Source organism: Schistocerca piceifrons, chromosome 5 (genome assembly GCF_021461385.2).
Source record: "Schistocerca piceifrons isolate TAMUIC-IGC-003096 chromosome 5, iqSchPice1.1, whole genome shotgun sequence".
In the NCBI taxonomy this organism is placed as follows: Eukaryota; Metazoa; Arthropoda; class Insecta; order Orthoptera; family Acrididae; genus Schistocerca; species Schistocerca piceifrons.
The window spans coordinates 541,882,221-541,899,112 of NC_060142.1; the positions used below are offsets into that span (position 1 = coordinate 541,882,221).

The following is a 16,892-nucleotide window of genomic DNA, read 5'->3' on the forward strand; positions in this document are numbered from 1 at the left end:
ATACTTATTCAGGAACCCGTCACTATCCTAAGTTACAAATATACCTGCCCTTGTATCGTAATTTATCGATCGTTATCAACATATCGAAAACATTTATAGTAAAAGGTTTAATATTATTAAGTTTTACTGTCAAATACAGTTCTTCCATTACACACCTGATGACAATAATACACCCACATGGTTCACTCACTTCCTGTATAGCGTTTCGACCCAGTATGCACCTGACGACTTCACTACCTTTGTGTCCTGTGCTACGTTAATGATGATATCAGTTCTGGTGTGGTATGGAAAATCAGAGCCTAGTATGGAGTTTGAGACGTCTGATATAACAAAGGTCCACTGACTCCTCTGCGACAAACCCAATCTGACTTTAAATCTACATTTACCGTGCATTGCTATTGGTGATTGATTGGCTGCCGTAAGGCCTGTTTGCAGGGAATTTCCAGTCGCTGTACAGGTTCCTCCCGGCAGTAAGCTCATGTCGGATCAGGAGTCTATACGTTAGTAACGTCCTAATGCACATCTCTGGTGTACAGTCTATGAAATGGGACAGATGCGTGAGATAGATTACTCGCCAGTCTCCACGTTCAGTTTCAAGATGGCGTCGCGTGTAGAAGTTGTAGTTAATCGCTCCGTAAATCAAGATTATTTAGCATCGCTGAAGTGCATGTCATGCGATAAAATCGTGTGAAGTGGCGTCAGAATATGCTCAATTATGCGTAAATGGTATCATTTGCATTGCCTCGCGAAAACAGACAAACATAAAATCTTGTGTGCATGTGGAACGAAGTGCAACGGTCATTCAGCCGCGATAGAAATGTGCAATACCAACCGTGAATTTGCAGTGATAGAAGAACTACAAGAAGACTTGAAAACATCAGAAGAAAGCGTCTTGTTGCTCGAAAACACTACCTCAAGATCTTAGACATAACCAGACATACAGTGAACCAAAACATATGAAATCTAAACCTGCTCCAGAAGCGCTCAAGCTTCCTTCAGGAGATAGAGATCGAAATTTGAATTTAGTCGACGAACCTAAAACTGCTGCGGCTTGCAAACCAACTAAGGTACACCAATCTAGATCGCTAATAACAAAGCGCTCAAAGCAACAGCTAGGTCACAGTACATTAGTAGAATCCGACTGTGTTAAAAGAAACGAAAGCAAACCATTTAACAATGACACTAAAAAGACAAAAAATAACATTAACCCAGTTCTTCTTGCTGATAGCCATGGTAGAGGGATTGCAGGAATGCTTAGCTACCAGCAAGATGTAAATATCACCAGCATTGTGAAACCTGATGCTGGTTTACAGAAAAACTTGAAGGACTACAAAAACAAAGATCGTGTGTTACGAAATCAATGTCTTGTGATACCAGGTGGCGCCAATGATGTGTACAAGAACGAACTCAAAACTGCAACCACTGTTCTAAGAGAAACATTAACTAAAATAGACGATCAATAGGTGATTGTGGTGTGCCTACCACAAAGGCATGAACTTATGGAATCCCCTATTATAAACAAAGATATCCAAAAGGCTAACACGGCTTACAGGCAGATCTGCCAGTCCAATCCAAATGCTTCTTTCCTCAGCATAAATGATCTGGAAAGAAAGCATTTCATGGCGCATGTAATGCATCTGAAGAAAAAGGGCAAAACATTAATTAGCCAGAGAACTAAATTATGTCTAGATAGTTTTCATCATATAAATGAGAGCTGTAACACTACTGCACTGCTATCAGAAGAAAAAGCATGCAAAGAACCATCCATAGCTAAGGCAATTGTATGCATGCAAAATCCTTATGTACCAGATGATCCAGAAGACATGGAAGCTGTCACTGCATGCCCAACTGCACCCACAGGAACAACAACAACAACAACAGTAGTAGAAATAGAAACACCAACAACAGACGAAGAGGAAACAACTGCATACGCACCTGTACTCACAACAACAACAGCAGCAGCAGCAGAAGACACAGAAACGCCACCAGCAGAAGAAGGGGAAACAGCTGGAGGTGAAATGTGTAGTGTAACAAGCAAGTAAAAAATAGTGCCTCCATACCACCTGAAAGATTTTTTAACATCAGGCACAAAGAGGAGGAAACCACCATGATACGTAGAACCAAATTTTTAACTGTATTTCACCAAAACATGCAGTCCATAAAGAATAAAGTTCAACAGCTAGAAATAGAATTGCAAAAACTAGACAGTACCACTGGTTGTATTACTGAACATTGGTGTAAGGAAAATGAAATTATATATATTGCATTAACATCTTATGACCTGGCCTGTTCCTATAATAGAATTTCCAAGAAATTTGGGGGTTCTTGTATTTATGTGACAAAAAAAGGCATAACATTTAAAATTAGAAAAGATCTAATAGCATTAAGTGAAGAAAACCATTTTGAACTATCAGCAGTTGAAATAACAGAAAACAGCTTATCAAAAAAATTAATTGTATTTTGTATATACAGGGTATTACAAAAAGGTACGGCCAAACTTTCAGGAAACATTCCTCACACACCAAGAAAGAAAATATGTTAGATGGACATGTGTCCAGAAACGCTTACTTTCCATGTTAGAGTTCATTTTATTACTTCTCTTCAAGTCACATTAATCACAGAATGGAAACACACAGCAACAGAACGTACCAGCGTGACTTTCAACACTTTGTTACAGGAAATGTTCAAAATGTCCTCCGTTAGCAAGGATACATGCATCCACCCTCTGTCACATGGAATCCCTGATGCGCTGATGCAGCCCTGGAGAATGGCGTATTGTATCACAGCCGTCCACAATACGAGCATGAAGAGTCTCTACATTTGGTACCGGGGTTGCGTAGACAAGAGCTTTCAAATGCCCCCATAAATGAAAGTCAAGAGGGTTGAGGTCAGGAGAGCATGGAGGCCATGGAATTGGTCCGCCTCTACCAATCCATTGGTCACTGAATCTGTTATTGAGAAGCGTACGAACACTTCGGCTGAAATATGCAGGAGCTCCATCATGATGAACCACATGTTGTGTCGTACTTGTAAAGGCACATGTTCTAGCAGCAGCAGGTAGAGTATCCCGTATGGAATCATGATAACGTGCTCCATTGAGCGTAGGTGGAAGAACATGGGGCCCAATCAAGACATCACCAACAATGCCTGCCCAAACGTTCACAGAAAATCTGTGTTGATGACGTGATTGCACAATTGCATGCGGATTCTCGTCAGCCCACACATGTTGATTGTGAAAATTTACAATTTGATCACGTTGGAATGAAGCCTCATCTGTAAAGAGAACATTTGCACTGAAATGAGGATTGAAACATTGTTGGATAAACCATTCACAGAAGTGTACCCGTGGAGGCCAATCAGCTGCTGATAGCGCCTGCACACGCTGTACATGGTACGGAAACAACTGGTTCACCCGTAGCACTCTCCATACAGTGACGTGGTCAATGTTACCTTGTACAGCAGCAACTTCTCTGACGCTGACATTAGGGTTATCGTCAACTGCACGAAGAATTGCCTCGTTCATTGCAGGTGTCCTCGTCGTTCTAGGTCTTCCCCAGTTGCGAGTCATAGGCTGGAATGCTCCGTGCTCCCTAAGATGCTGATCAGTTGCTTCGAACGTCTTCCTGTCGGGACACCTTCATTCTGGAAATCTGTCTCGATACAAACATACCGCGCCACAGCTATTGCCCCGTGCTAATCCATACATCAAATTGGCATCTGCACACTCCGTATTTGTAAACATTACACTGACTGCAAAACCACGTTCGTGATGAACACTAACCTGTTGATGCTACATTCTGATGTGCTTGATGCTAGTACTGTAGAGCAATGAGTCGCATGTCAACACAAGCACCGAAGTCAACATTACCTTCTTTCAATTGGGACAACTGGCGGTGAATCGAAGAAGTACAGTACATACTGACGAAACTAAAATGAGCTCTAACATGGAAATTAAGCGTTACTGGACACAAGTCCACATAACATCTTTTCTTTATTTGTGTGTGAGGAACGTTTCGTGAAAGTTTGGCCGTACCTTTTTGTAACACCCTGTATAGATCCCCCAGCAGTAATATGGACATTTTTTATCAAAACTCAATCAGAGCTTAGAAAAGGTAACTTGCCCAAAAATGAACATTCTCATATGTGGGGATTTAAACATCAACACAATGAAATCAGATTATCTTAGTAGTACGTACTTCTCTGCAGCTTTGGCATAACATCACTCGCTAACTGTCCAACTAGAGTGACCAAACGATCTTCGTCAATAATAGACCATGTAACAACAGACATAGAAAGAAAGCACTGCCACTTACTTGTTTAAAATCTAGGCCTATCGGATCATCTCTATCAGATATTAAAAGCAAATATTTGTGTAGAAAAGTCTGCTAAATTGAATGCATGCAAGAGGGTCTTCTCAGAATCAAACCTTTTTCATTTCTCATCTCAGTTACAACATGAATGGTGGGAGGAAGTGTATGCAGAAACAAATGTAAACAAAATGTTTAATAAGTTCATGACAATATTTCAAATAAAATTTGAGGAAGCATTCCCCAAAACACTGTATTCAGTTGGAGCAACAAACAAAAAATCCTCTGAAACCCTAAGGTATCTCGCATCCATCAAAAATAGCCAGACTGATCCAGCTTTTTTAGAGTTCTACAAAAATTACAGGAGAACTTATAGAAAAGTATTGCTAGCTGCAAAAAAAAAAAAAAAACTTACAAATGACAAAACATTACTGAAGGCAGATAACAAAAATAAAGAAATCTGGAACATAATCAAACAGGAGACAGCAAATGATCGACAAAAAATCTGGAAAAACAGATTAAAAGCAAAGATATTGAAACCAGCAACCCAAAGAAACTAGAAAACTTTGTGAATGAATATTTTGGTGGGATTGCTGAGATATTGCAAGAGAAATTTACAGACACATATGTTCTACACCAACAGGACCAGCCACCGCACTCAATGGTACTCTTTCCAGCAACAGAACAAGAAGCGGCACAGTTGATTCACCATCTAAAGAATAAAAAATCCACAGGGTTAGATGACATCCCAGTCAGTGTGCTAAAGAAATGTATGCGCAACATAAAAACCTCATTAACAATAATAATTAATGAATCTTTCAGATCTGATTGCTTTCCTGAATACCTGAAATAAACAAAAGTCATACCAGTACTAAAAAATTGCAATGCAAAAAAATGTAGAAAACCACAGACCAATTTCCTTGTTATCTTGTATTTCCAAAATAATACAAAACCATAATGAAAAATAGACTAATGAACTACCTAGAAAAATTTAACGGTATCTGCAATGAACAATTTGGTTTCAGGCCTACAAAAAGTACACAGACAGCTATAGCACAGTTTACCAAATTCATACTAGAAGCATTAGACAAGAGCGAGAATGTAACAGCCATTTTGTTGGATTTATCAAAGGCTTTTGACACAGTTGACCACAGAATTTTATTACACAAATTAGAACTATTAGGAATAAGGGGTACAGCAAAGCAATGGTTTAAATCATACCTGGAAAACAGGGTGCAAAGAGTTGAAATCTCACATATTTGCAAAAGATTGGTAGTAAAACATTTATCTGATCCAATACATATTAATATAGCTGTCCCCCAGGGAAGTGTACTGGGCCCAATCCTAAAAAAAACAAAGAAGATGTGACTTACCAAACGAAAGTGCTGGCAGGTTGATAGGTTGTGTGTCTATCACATATTTAAATATGTCTGCTTGTGTCTGTATGTGTGGATGGATATGTGTGTGTGTGCGAGTGTATACCTGCCCTTTTTTCCCCCTAAGGTAAGTCTTTCCGCTCCCGGGATTGGAATGACTCCTTACCCTCTCCCTTAAAACCCACTTCCTTTCGTCTTTCCCTCTCCTTCCCTCTTTCCTGATGAGGCAACAGTTTGTTGCGAAAGCTTGAACTTTGTGTGTATGTTTGTGTTTGTTTGTGTGTCTATCGACCTGCCAGCGCCTTCGTTCGGTAAGTCACCTCATCTTTGTTTTTATATATAATTTTTCCCACGTGGAATGTTTCCCTCTATTATATATATATATGATTTACCACAATACTGTCAGGCATGGGGAAAAATACTATTTGCTGATCACAGCACTGTAGTGATTACAGACAAAAGCTCAACACTGTTAATAGAAAAATCCAATGAAGCTCTCAGAGACCTCCACAACTGGTCACTAAAAAATAAAGTAACTCTAAATGTTAAAATGACAAACTATAAACTTCAGACTGATCAAAAAACTCATTTACATTACACTGAAAGTAAACAATGAGGTACTTGATTGTGTAACAGACAGCAAATTCTTGGTGATGAATGTAGACTGTCAGCTAAAATGGTCAGGGCATGTGAGAATTTTACCAAAGAGGCTATCTTCAGCATGTTACATGCTGCAAATCCTTGCACCAGTGTGCAATACTTAATCCCTCAAAGTAGCCTACTTTAGGTATATGCATTCAGTCCTCAGTTATGGGATAATGTTATGTGGGGTAAGTGCTGGAACCATGAAAACTATTTTCAAGATACAGAAAAGAGCTGTTCGAATAGTAACAAATAGCAATAACAGGGGACACTGTAAAGAGTTGTTCAAAGAGTTAGAAATTCTGAACATTCCGTGTGAATATATTTATCAAAACATAATGTACCGGTATATAAGGAAAAACATTAATCTGTATATCACAAACAGCACAATTCACGACCATGGAACCAAATCCAGACACTGTTTACATCTAAACAGAAGAAACAAGTCATAAACTCAAAATAGTTTATTATACAATGGCATTACATTGTACAACAGATAACCACTAGAAATAAAAGAAGGCTAAAAAATATTTACTAGATAATAGCTATTACACTGCAGATGTATATTTAAAATAACTACAGACTAATGTTCATGAACAATGTACTGCTTAACAAATTTAACTTGGCATGATTAGAAAATTAGAACTAAGTATAGGAGCTGTACATACTGTAAAGAGACATGTTTATTTTATAAGAAATGTTGTAAAAACTTTTGACATCATCTATGCAATGTATATTGTTCTACGGATGAATAAATAAATCGACCAGTCAGCTCATTTTCTTGCTCACCTCCCTGCTGCCAGCGTTCATGGTAGCTTTATGATGCTAAGCATCTCATGGGTATGTCACCAAATCGCCAGTGGAACCAACAGACCTGCTGCTGAAAACTATTCTGCTTCATCTCATTTCTGTACCTAGTGTCCCACCTGATTGAGCTCTTCTGTCGCTCAAAGCTACTATACATCTTGTTCTGTAGGGACTGATCTTCTTTTGCAGATCAAGCAGCTGCCAATTTAGATCCAATTGTTGGCTTCTCTGTACAGGTGTCACCTCCTTTTTCTCACAGTCGTAAACTACCAGTTAGATGCTCACAGTCCATGAGTTATTAAATGTTGTGTAGAGTGTGTCTGCTAACATTATTGGTGTAGTGATATCGTCTTTTCGCATGTAACAACTGCTACCTTTACTGCCTCCAGTAACTGTGCCATATCGTTTGGTCTTTTAAGCCTGCATCTCCCATGATTCCGCCAATACTCGAAGGGGATTCTGCCCTAATTTGCTAGTAATGTGACACTTGTTGGATAAGTAGATCCAACTGTTAACACATGCTGTCGATTAGTGCGTTCTTCAAACAAGTTTACTGTTGCTTCTCTGGTTGCTTGAGTATGACGCCTGTGCCGATAGTTGCCGTCGTGGCTTCTAATGCGCTCACAATTGCTGCGAATTTTGTGCGCTCGTCCATTACCTCGTTTTGCAAGAATGCCAGTTCCAGCATCACAAATCATTGCGCTGCTTTGTCCGCTGTTAACTGCTAATGCCTGTCTTCCTTTGCCGTTTGTGATCGGGAACTACTCGCTGGACTTCTTTGCTCTGACATCGCTAATTGCAGGTTTGCGATTTTCGTCTACAAATTGTTCCGTAAGGCTGCCAACTGCGTTTTCGTCTTTTCTTTCGCCGTCTCCTTACCCGACGATACCGCCTGATTTCGCGAGTCCATTTGTGGCCTTTAGCTCTTTAGGGGTCACCAACTTACAATGACATTCGCTCTAAATATAAAGCTATGAAGAAACTCTTTATACAACTTTGCGAGAAGACAATCAAATCGAGAATAACAAATCCTTAACAACCATGGAAGCGTTATATAAAAAAGAGAAATAGTAATGTCACTCTACTCCATGGAGGCAGTAAAAAAAAAGGGAAATGGCATTAGGTCACGAACTTGAAGCTGATGACCGCCATCTTAACTAGCCCAAAACATTAGGTTCACCGCATTTACACCCCCGTAGTTCACAGCGGTGATACTTCCCCGTGACGCCACTCTGTGCTTTTTTACTAGAGCAAATACCCATTCACGAACAGAAAAACTTTCTAAATTGCCTTCCTGACACTATGTTATTCATGTAAGCTCTATAACTCTTTGTATTTAAAACAGTTGTTACGGACACACTACAGAAATAATGATTGGTTGAAAATTCATAACATTATCAATGTAATTGGCGGTTCACACCTATCGGCACGAATGGTTCAAATGGCTCTGAGCACTATGGGACTTAACTTCTGAGGTCATCAGTCTCCTAGAACTTAGAACTACTTAAACCTAAGTAACCTAAGGACATCACACACATCCATGCCCGAGGCAGGATTCGAACCTGCGACCGTAGCGGTCGCGCGGTTCCAGACTGTAGCGCCTAGAACCGCTCGGCCACTCAGGTCGACAAATAATGATTAAGAAGCACTCGTAAACAGTAGGCTGCTAATGTTTTGGGCTACTTGAGATGCCAGCAGGTCCCACCCACACTGGCTTTAACACAACGCGCAGCGTAAGTCTATAATGCCATCTCCCTTCTTTTTTTTTTACCTCCATGCTCTACTCCTTCCAAAGCAACAATTTGATTCCTGTGCATTTATTTTCTCTGATTATGGCGACTCCCACAGTTTAATGAGGGACTCTTTCCTACTGATAACCGCTATTTTCTGCAGCATATCCTGTTGCAAAAAAAGTGTTTTAATTTGCTTAAAAAGATTTTGCGCTTTACACAGACAACCGTCTTTGACAACTCACAGAATTTACCAGTGTCAAAAATGGTTCAAATGGCTCTGAGCTCTATGGGACTCAACTGCTGAGGTCATTAGTCCCCTAGAACTTAGAACTAGTTAAACCTAACTAACCTAAGGACATCACAAACATCCATGCCCGAGGCAGGATTCGAACCTGCGACCGTAGCGGTCTTGCGGTTCCAGACTGCAGCGCCTTTAACCGCACGGCCACTTCGGCCGGCAATTTACCAGTGTCCTGTAGTTTATTGTCTGGCAAGATAAGTACATCGTTGCTGGATGTGAATATTCTTCTCAATATTTGAACCTTTTAAAAATTCAAGCTAAGACAATGCAGTGAGCGATCGTATGGCATTATTAGCGAGGTAACCCGATCTGGGGTTGTTCAGCCGCTTTGCGCGAAACGATTTATTTGGCGCCACTTCGGCGATTTGCGCTTCAATTATGATGAAATGATGTCGAGGGCAACACAACATAAAGTCACTGAGCGGATAAAGTTTCCGACCTGGCTGGGAATCAAACCCGGATTTTTTGTGATCAGGTGCTTAAATAACCATTACTTATTACCTTTCGTAAAATTTTCAGAATGCTGGAAAAGGATGAAAAAGGCTGAAATTTTATGGTATTTCTTTACCTCCTGTTGGTATTTCTTTAAACTCTCTTGATACGAAATTCAGTTGAATTGTTATTGTTAGACGACTTCTCTATTATAGCGAAAATTACGACTGAATAATGTTAACGTGTTCTTTCCCTGTCACTAAATGTAAACCTATGATAAGATAGCTACATGTTCAAATACTAGTGTGTAGTAACATCACAGTCTAATATTCTTTTTTTTTTTTTACAGAAAAAAATGTTTTATATTATAGTCCATGTTCCAAATCGTAGAGAAAAATTTAAAAAGTAACTCAAGGAACATGTAAAGAACTGAGTCAAATCTATGCTCTCGGTGGAATTCTCTTCAAGTTTTCAAGCTGTGTCATAAAATACGCGTGAGAACTTTTTTAACCTGCTCCGAAGAGTACAGGTTACGTGACACGTTGTCGAATTGTCCCAATGACAAGCCTGTCTTCCGTTGTGTAGCGAAGGACTTTGGAACATGTGTTATTTGTTTATTAAGTATGGTAGACAGGAGTGACAGTAAGCAGCACTATGACGAAGAACTCTGTAAACAGATACGGTGATGATTGTGACGATGATTGCGACTGCATTTTATACGAATTACTTCTTTATTCGGAGTGGAAACAAGAACCGGAGGTCGCGGTCAGTATGACAACCTGTATAACCAACTAAATTATTATTGTTGACAATTTTTAATCTGATGTTTTTGTACGACAGACGGAAGTTTACTCCAGTAATTGTTAATTTTTTTATTAGGTTTTGTCACTATGTCATATTTTGTGATACACTAAGCCCTGACAGTGTAGTAGAGAAGTAAATTGCGTGCATCATATTTACTGGCTCTGTCATGTCAGAATTTCTTTTGTTGTGGCTCATGTTACAGAAGCCGATTAAATCTGCAGACAGTGCAACTCTGCCTCCCAAGCAAGGTTCCTACCTGAATATCTATAACTACCTCAGAAAACCATCTCCCACGGATGACGTTCTAAGGTAATCAGATTTTCTACATTGCCTTGCATTTTTTCCAATTTTATTATCGTACTCTAATCACGTCTCGCAACACCAACAAGAGATACAGATATGTTTACTGATGTGTATGAAATGGGACTATCCTTTAACACATCATTAATTTTTTTTTATAAATCGTTGTACAACCCTTGCTTAAATATCAGATTGTAGGTATACAGCTGTTATGAAACACCTGCATTCGTGGTGATCCTATATTTCTCTCCCGTATCACGGCTTTCACGATGATTGCAAACACTTTATCAATGCTGAAGAATAGGTCATTAACGTATGTTGTCTGTAGCCTTCTTTGTGAGGAATCTATGCCTTCTGTTTGTATTTTTGTTATTGAAAAAGTTCTGTGACCTGAAATGTCTTTCGAACATCTATGAACTTATTTGCAAGAGATTACAACAGAAAGGAGGAAGTTGTGGTCCACAATCTTCTCAGATTCTTTGAGAGATACTTGATTTGTTGTCAGCAGTGTGATCTTGTGTTAAAAAAGTATGGACTATGCTGTGTTTAAGAAACCTAACATTTTTGTGAATGAGATAAAAGTAATAGTAGATTTGCAAGCGTTTGATGTGTGTGTGTGTGTGGGGGGGGGGGGGGGGGCATTACAATATTTTATCTGAGGAAGCCAAGCAAGCAGTGTTAATTTGTTTAATAAGTGTAAGATTAATTTTATTGATGACACTGATTTTGTTAAATGCTTCCATTTAGCAAGTGGTTGTTTTGGTTACTGCTGTCAATTCTGCTAACCTTTTATGACTAGTTTTGTGAGTAATTTTATTGATGTACTATAGGAGCCATGACATATTATTCTAAGAAAAATTTTATCGTATGCTACTGTGCTCTTCATTTCTTCTTTGCATGTGATACTTCATGGTTGGCACACTGTAGTAGAGTGTATGGCCTCTCCTGATCCCTGTTGCCTACTTCAATATCCTCTGTTCACTTTGCAAGTGCCATTGGCATCCCTGTGTTCCTAACAGCAAGTCTGTTTACTTGTTAAGTTATATTTATTGCCTTGCCAATTTTTATCATACATTTATCTAAGTCTATTTCATTTTCCATTGCAGTTAGGATACATTGAGACAAGATTTCTCTGGCTTAAACCAGTACAATAAGTAAATATAGCCTCATACACACTTCTCGTCTATTCCTTGTGTTAGGCTTGCAGAATTCATAGCAGTTCTCAGAATATTCTTTTCCTTTCATTGTAGTCCTGTATAAATTACATTCTCGTTTGGGCTGTCCCCGATTCGCTCAATTTGTGTGAGTCTTATTCATCTTGTGTGACTGCTCTTATTGTTGAGGCTTTACCTTCATAGGTATTGCTCATGCTGTAGACTGCAGACACAGAGACAGCCCTTTTATATAAGGTTACTGATTTCGGTCTGTTTTAGACTATCTTCAGACCTACACCATGGTGTGCAGTTAGCATCTGTGGAGGTGTAGTGCCTGCTCTGTTTACAGTCATCACCTACCATCTGGTGTAGATCTCAAGATGGTCTAAAGCAGGCTGAAATCGGTAACATTATATATTAAAAAAAAGTTTATTGTAGTTGTGTCTGTTCATATTCATTTTTAACTAATAAATAAGCCACTGTACTCCAGAGAGATGTTCTCAAACATTATTAAGTAAGCTTTTGGCCAAAAGGCCTTCTTATGAAGTAGACAGTTTATGCAAGCACAACTCACACACACATGACCACTGTCTTTGTGCCGAGGCCAGACTGCGAGCAACTGTGCCTTACAGGAGAAGCAATCGGCATGCTGGGGGTAAGGAGGAGAATGGGGTAGGGAGGGGGACGGACAGTGGTTAAAGGACTGGAAGGGAGGGGGGGGGGGGGGCAGTAAAGTGTTGCTTGTGTGAGCATACATACAGGAACGAGATGCAGAGTGGGTGGAACAGCTAGGTGCAGTAGTAAGGAGGCTAAGGGGTTGTGGAATAGAAGGCTGTGTAATGCTGGAGTGGCGACGGGGATAGGTGGCGGAAGGACAGTGGCTAATGAAGGTTACGCGAGGGGTGTTACGGAAATGTAGGATGTACTGCGGGAGAGCTCCCATCTGTGCAGTTCAGAAAAGCTGGTGTTGGTAGAAAGGATCCAGATGGCACAGGTTGTGAAGCTGCCATTGAAGTGAAGTACATTGTGTGGGACAGTGTGTTCAGCAACTGGGTGGCCCAGCTGTTTCTTGGCCACAGTTTGTCATTGACCATTCTTGCAGACAGCTTGCTGGTTGTCATGTCCATATAGAATGCAGCATAGCAGTTGCAGCTTACCCTGTAGATCCATGAGGCAAGGGTTTTGGAGCAGGGGTGGTGTGGTGGTGAATGAGGATATTGTGTAGATTCAGTGGGCAGCGGAATACAAGTGTGGAGGTATTGGAAATGATAGTGGGTAGGACATTCCTCATTTCAGAGCACAGAGAGAGGTAGTTGAAATCCTGATGGAGAATATAATTCAGTTGCTCCAGTACTGGGTGGCACTGAGTCACGAGGGGAATGTTCCTCTGTGGCCAGAAATTGGACTTTGGGAAGTCGTGAGTGACAGGAGAGATAAGGTACAGGAGACCGTTTCTGTCGAAAGTTGGGAGAGTAATTTTGGTCTGTGAAGACCGCAGTGAGACTATTGGTATATTTTCAGAGGGACTGCTTGTCACTACAGATGCGATGGCCATAGGTGGCTAGCCTGTACAGAAGGGGCTTCTTGGTAGGGTACAGGTGGCAGCTGTCAGAGGGGAAGTATTGCCGGTGGTTGGTAGGTTTGAGGTGGACGGAGGTAATGATAAAGTCATCTTTGAGGTGGAGATCAACTTTTTAGATGAAACTTCCAACAGATTAAAACAGTGTACCGGACTGATACTCGAACTCGGGACCTTTGCCTTTCGCGGGCATGTGCTCTACCAACTGAGCTACCCAAGCACATCTCACAACCCATCCTCACAGCTTCAGTTCTACTAGTACCTCGTCTCCTACCTTCCAAACTTCGCAGAAGCTCTTCTGCGAACCTTGCAGACATAGCACTCATGGAAGAAAGGATATTGCGGAGACATGGCTTAGCCACAACCTGGAGGATGTTTCCAGAATGAGGTTTTCACACTGCAGTGGAGTGTGCTCTGATATGAAACTTCCTGACAGATTAAAACTGTATGCCAGACTGAGACTTGTACAGGGTTATTACAAATGATTGAAGCGATTTCACAGCTCTATAATAACTTTATTATTTGAGATATTTTCAAAATGCTTTGCACACACATACAAAAACTCAAAAAGTTTTTTTAGGCATTCACAAATGTTTGATATGTGCCCTTTTAGTGATTCGGCAGACATCAAGCCGATAATCAAGTTCCTCCCACACTCGGCACAGCATGTCCCCATCAATGAGTTCGAAACGGTAAGGCTTCTGCTTTAGCCTTTTCCGTAAGATTTTCCAAACCGTCTGCTGTGGTACGTTTAGCTCCCTGCTTGCTTTATTCGTCGACTTCCGCGGGCTACGCGTGAAACTTGCCCGCACGCATTCAACCGTTTCTTCGCTCACTGCAGGCCGACCCGTTGATTTCCCCTTACAGAGGCATCCAGAAGCTTTAAACTGCGCATACCATCGCCGAATGGAGTTAGCAGTTGGTGGATCTTTGTTGAACTTCATAATGAAGTGTCGTTGCACTGTTATGACTAACTGATGTGAGTGCATTTCAAACACGACATATGCTTTCTCGTCTCCTGTCGCCATTTTGTCTCACTGCGCTCTCGAGCGCTCTGGCGGCAGAAACCTGAAGTGCGGCTTCAGCCGAACAAAACTTTGAGTTTTTCTACATATCTGTAGTGTGTCGTGACCATATGTCAATGAATGGAGCTACAGTGAATTTATGAAATCGCTTCAATCATTTGTAATAGCCCTGTACTTAGGATCTTTGCCTTTCATGGGCAGGTGCTCAACCAAGTGAGCTACACAAGCACGACTCACGACCCGTCCTCAGTGCACGTGAGCTGTGCTTGGGTAGTTCAGTTTGGCAGAGCACTTGCCCGCGAAAGACAAAGGTCCCAGATTCGAGTCTCGGCCCAGCACACAGTTTAAATTTCTGAGGAAATTTCATAACAGTGCACGCTCTGCTGCAGAGTGAAAATCTCTTTCTTGGAAACAGCCCCCAGGCTGTGTCTTAGCCATGTCTCCAAAATAGGATTTCTTCCAGGAGTGCTAGTTCTGCAAGGTTCGCAGAAGAGCTTCTGTGAAGTTTGGAAGGTAGGAGACAAGGTACTGGCAGAATTGAAGCTGTGAGGACGGGTTGTGAGTCATGTTTGGGTAGCTCAGTTGGTAGATCACTTGCTTGCCAAAGGCAAAGGTCCCGAGTTCGAGTCTCGGTTTGGCACATAAGAAGTTCTATATCAGCGCACACTCTGCTGCATAGTGAAAAATCTCATTCTGGAAACATTGTCGATCATGGCTTGTTGGGTTGACAAGGACCATCTGAAGCAAATAGGAGAGAAGGTATTGAGATTCTGAAGGAATGTGGATAGGGTGTCCTCACCCTTGATCCATATCATGAAGATGTCATCAGTGAATCTGACCCAGGTGATGGATTTGTTATTTTTGGTGGTTAGGGAGGATTCTTGTAGATGGCCCAGCTCATGAATAGGTTGGTACAGGTTAGAGCCATGTGGGTGCCCATTGCTGTACCAGGTATTTGTTTCTAGATGATCCCTTTGAAGATGAGGTAATTGTGGGTGAGAATGTAAGAGGTGGATCCCAAAAGTAAGGTCTCCTTTTCTTTTTTTTATGAGTACAGAACTCTGTGTGGCAGTTGGTCACACTTTTATGAAGAATGCTTCACGCGCTGTGTGTAAACATGCGCCCGCTGTGCTCATTCTTGGCTTGGCAGCCGTTGAGAATGGAGCTCCCATTGGATGTTACCAACAAGTGTGAATTGCACTTAGTTATTCGGTTTTTGAATGCAAAGGGCACTGTGCCGATTGAAATCCATCGCCATTTGATGGAAGTGTAAGGTGAGTCATGCATGGATGTCAAAAATGTTCGTAAGTGGTGTAGAGAGTTTGCAGCTGGTCGGGCTGAAATTCACAACGAACAAAGGAGCAGGAGATCGTCAATTTCTGAGGAGACAGTGTTGAAGGTTGAGCAAAGCATGCGTGAAGATCGGTGGGTGACCCTGGATGATCTCTACACGCTGGTTCCTGAGGATTCCCGAAGTACTACTCACAGAATTTTAACGGAAACATTGAACTACCGAAAGGTGTGCACAAGGTGGGTGCCACGCTTGCTGACTGAAGACCACATGTCGCAACGAGTTGATGCTTCCCGCCTATTTCTTCACAGCCTTGCAGCCGAACAGGGCAACTTTCTGGACTGGTTAAAAGAACATTTGGCCGGAAAGCGATTCAGCTCCAACAACGAGGTGAAAGAAGAGGTTCATAACTTTCTGAATAGCATGGCGGCGAGCTGGTATGACGTGCGTACAAAAACTTCCACAGCGTCTACAAAAATGCATCGACAGAAATGGTGATTATGTCGAAAAATAGCTAAATGTTCAAGCTGTAAACTGGTGTAAACCATTGTAGAAATAAACAGATCTATACGCTTATAAAAAAAATAGGAGACCTTACTTTTGGGATTACCCTCGTAGTTGGTCATGGTGATAGTAAGGAGGCTGTAGGTTTGGAATACGTTGGGCGGAGCAAGTAAAATACAATGTTTACTGTGTGTGCTTAAGAAAGAAAGAAAAAGAATAGTGCTTAACATCTAAGAGTATATAAAGAAATAAAATATACCTGTAAGGTAGGTTGACATAGCAACATATCATGTGTGTATAGTGTTCTTTTTTATTTTTATTTGTATCTATATATGTGTGTTATTACAAAGGATAAATCCCTGCAGGCGCACTATCCTTTGTGCCCTTGGTGGCTCAGATGGATTGAGCGTCTGCCATGTAAACAGGAGATGCCGGGTTTGAGTTCCGGTCGGGGCACACATTTTCAACATGTCCCCAATGAAGTATATCAACGCCTGTTTGCAGCTAGGGTGTCCATTTAATTATCATTTCACTCTAGCAAAAGCTGCATGGTCATCAACGTGGTGACTGTTCTTTCGGGAACAGATACTACCTTCATATATAGTTAAAATATGGCTTCCCGGCCATTGACCTTCTT

At 41.0% G+C, this 16,892-nt stretch overlaps 1 protein-coding gene across 2 annotated transcripts in view; it reads left to right on the top strand.

The window, feature by feature from the left end:
- The first annotated feature begins 10,228 nt into the window (after window positions 1-10,228).
- Window positions 10,229-16,892, top strand: part of LOC124798260 (NBAS subunit of NRZ tethering complex-like) — a 424,226-nt gene continuing 417,562 nt past the window's right edge. For both annotated transcript variants that reach the window (XM_047261580.1, XM_047261581.1), the window contains exons 1-2: window positions 10,229-10,363; window positions 10,605-10,711. In XM_047261580.1, coding sequence (XP_047117536.1) covers window positions 10,253-10,363; window positions 10,605-10,711 — 218 coding nt within the window. In that variant the 5' untranslated portion in view covers window positions 10,229-10,252. The remainder of the gene's footprint in view (window positions 10,364-10,604; window positions 10,712-16,892) is intronic.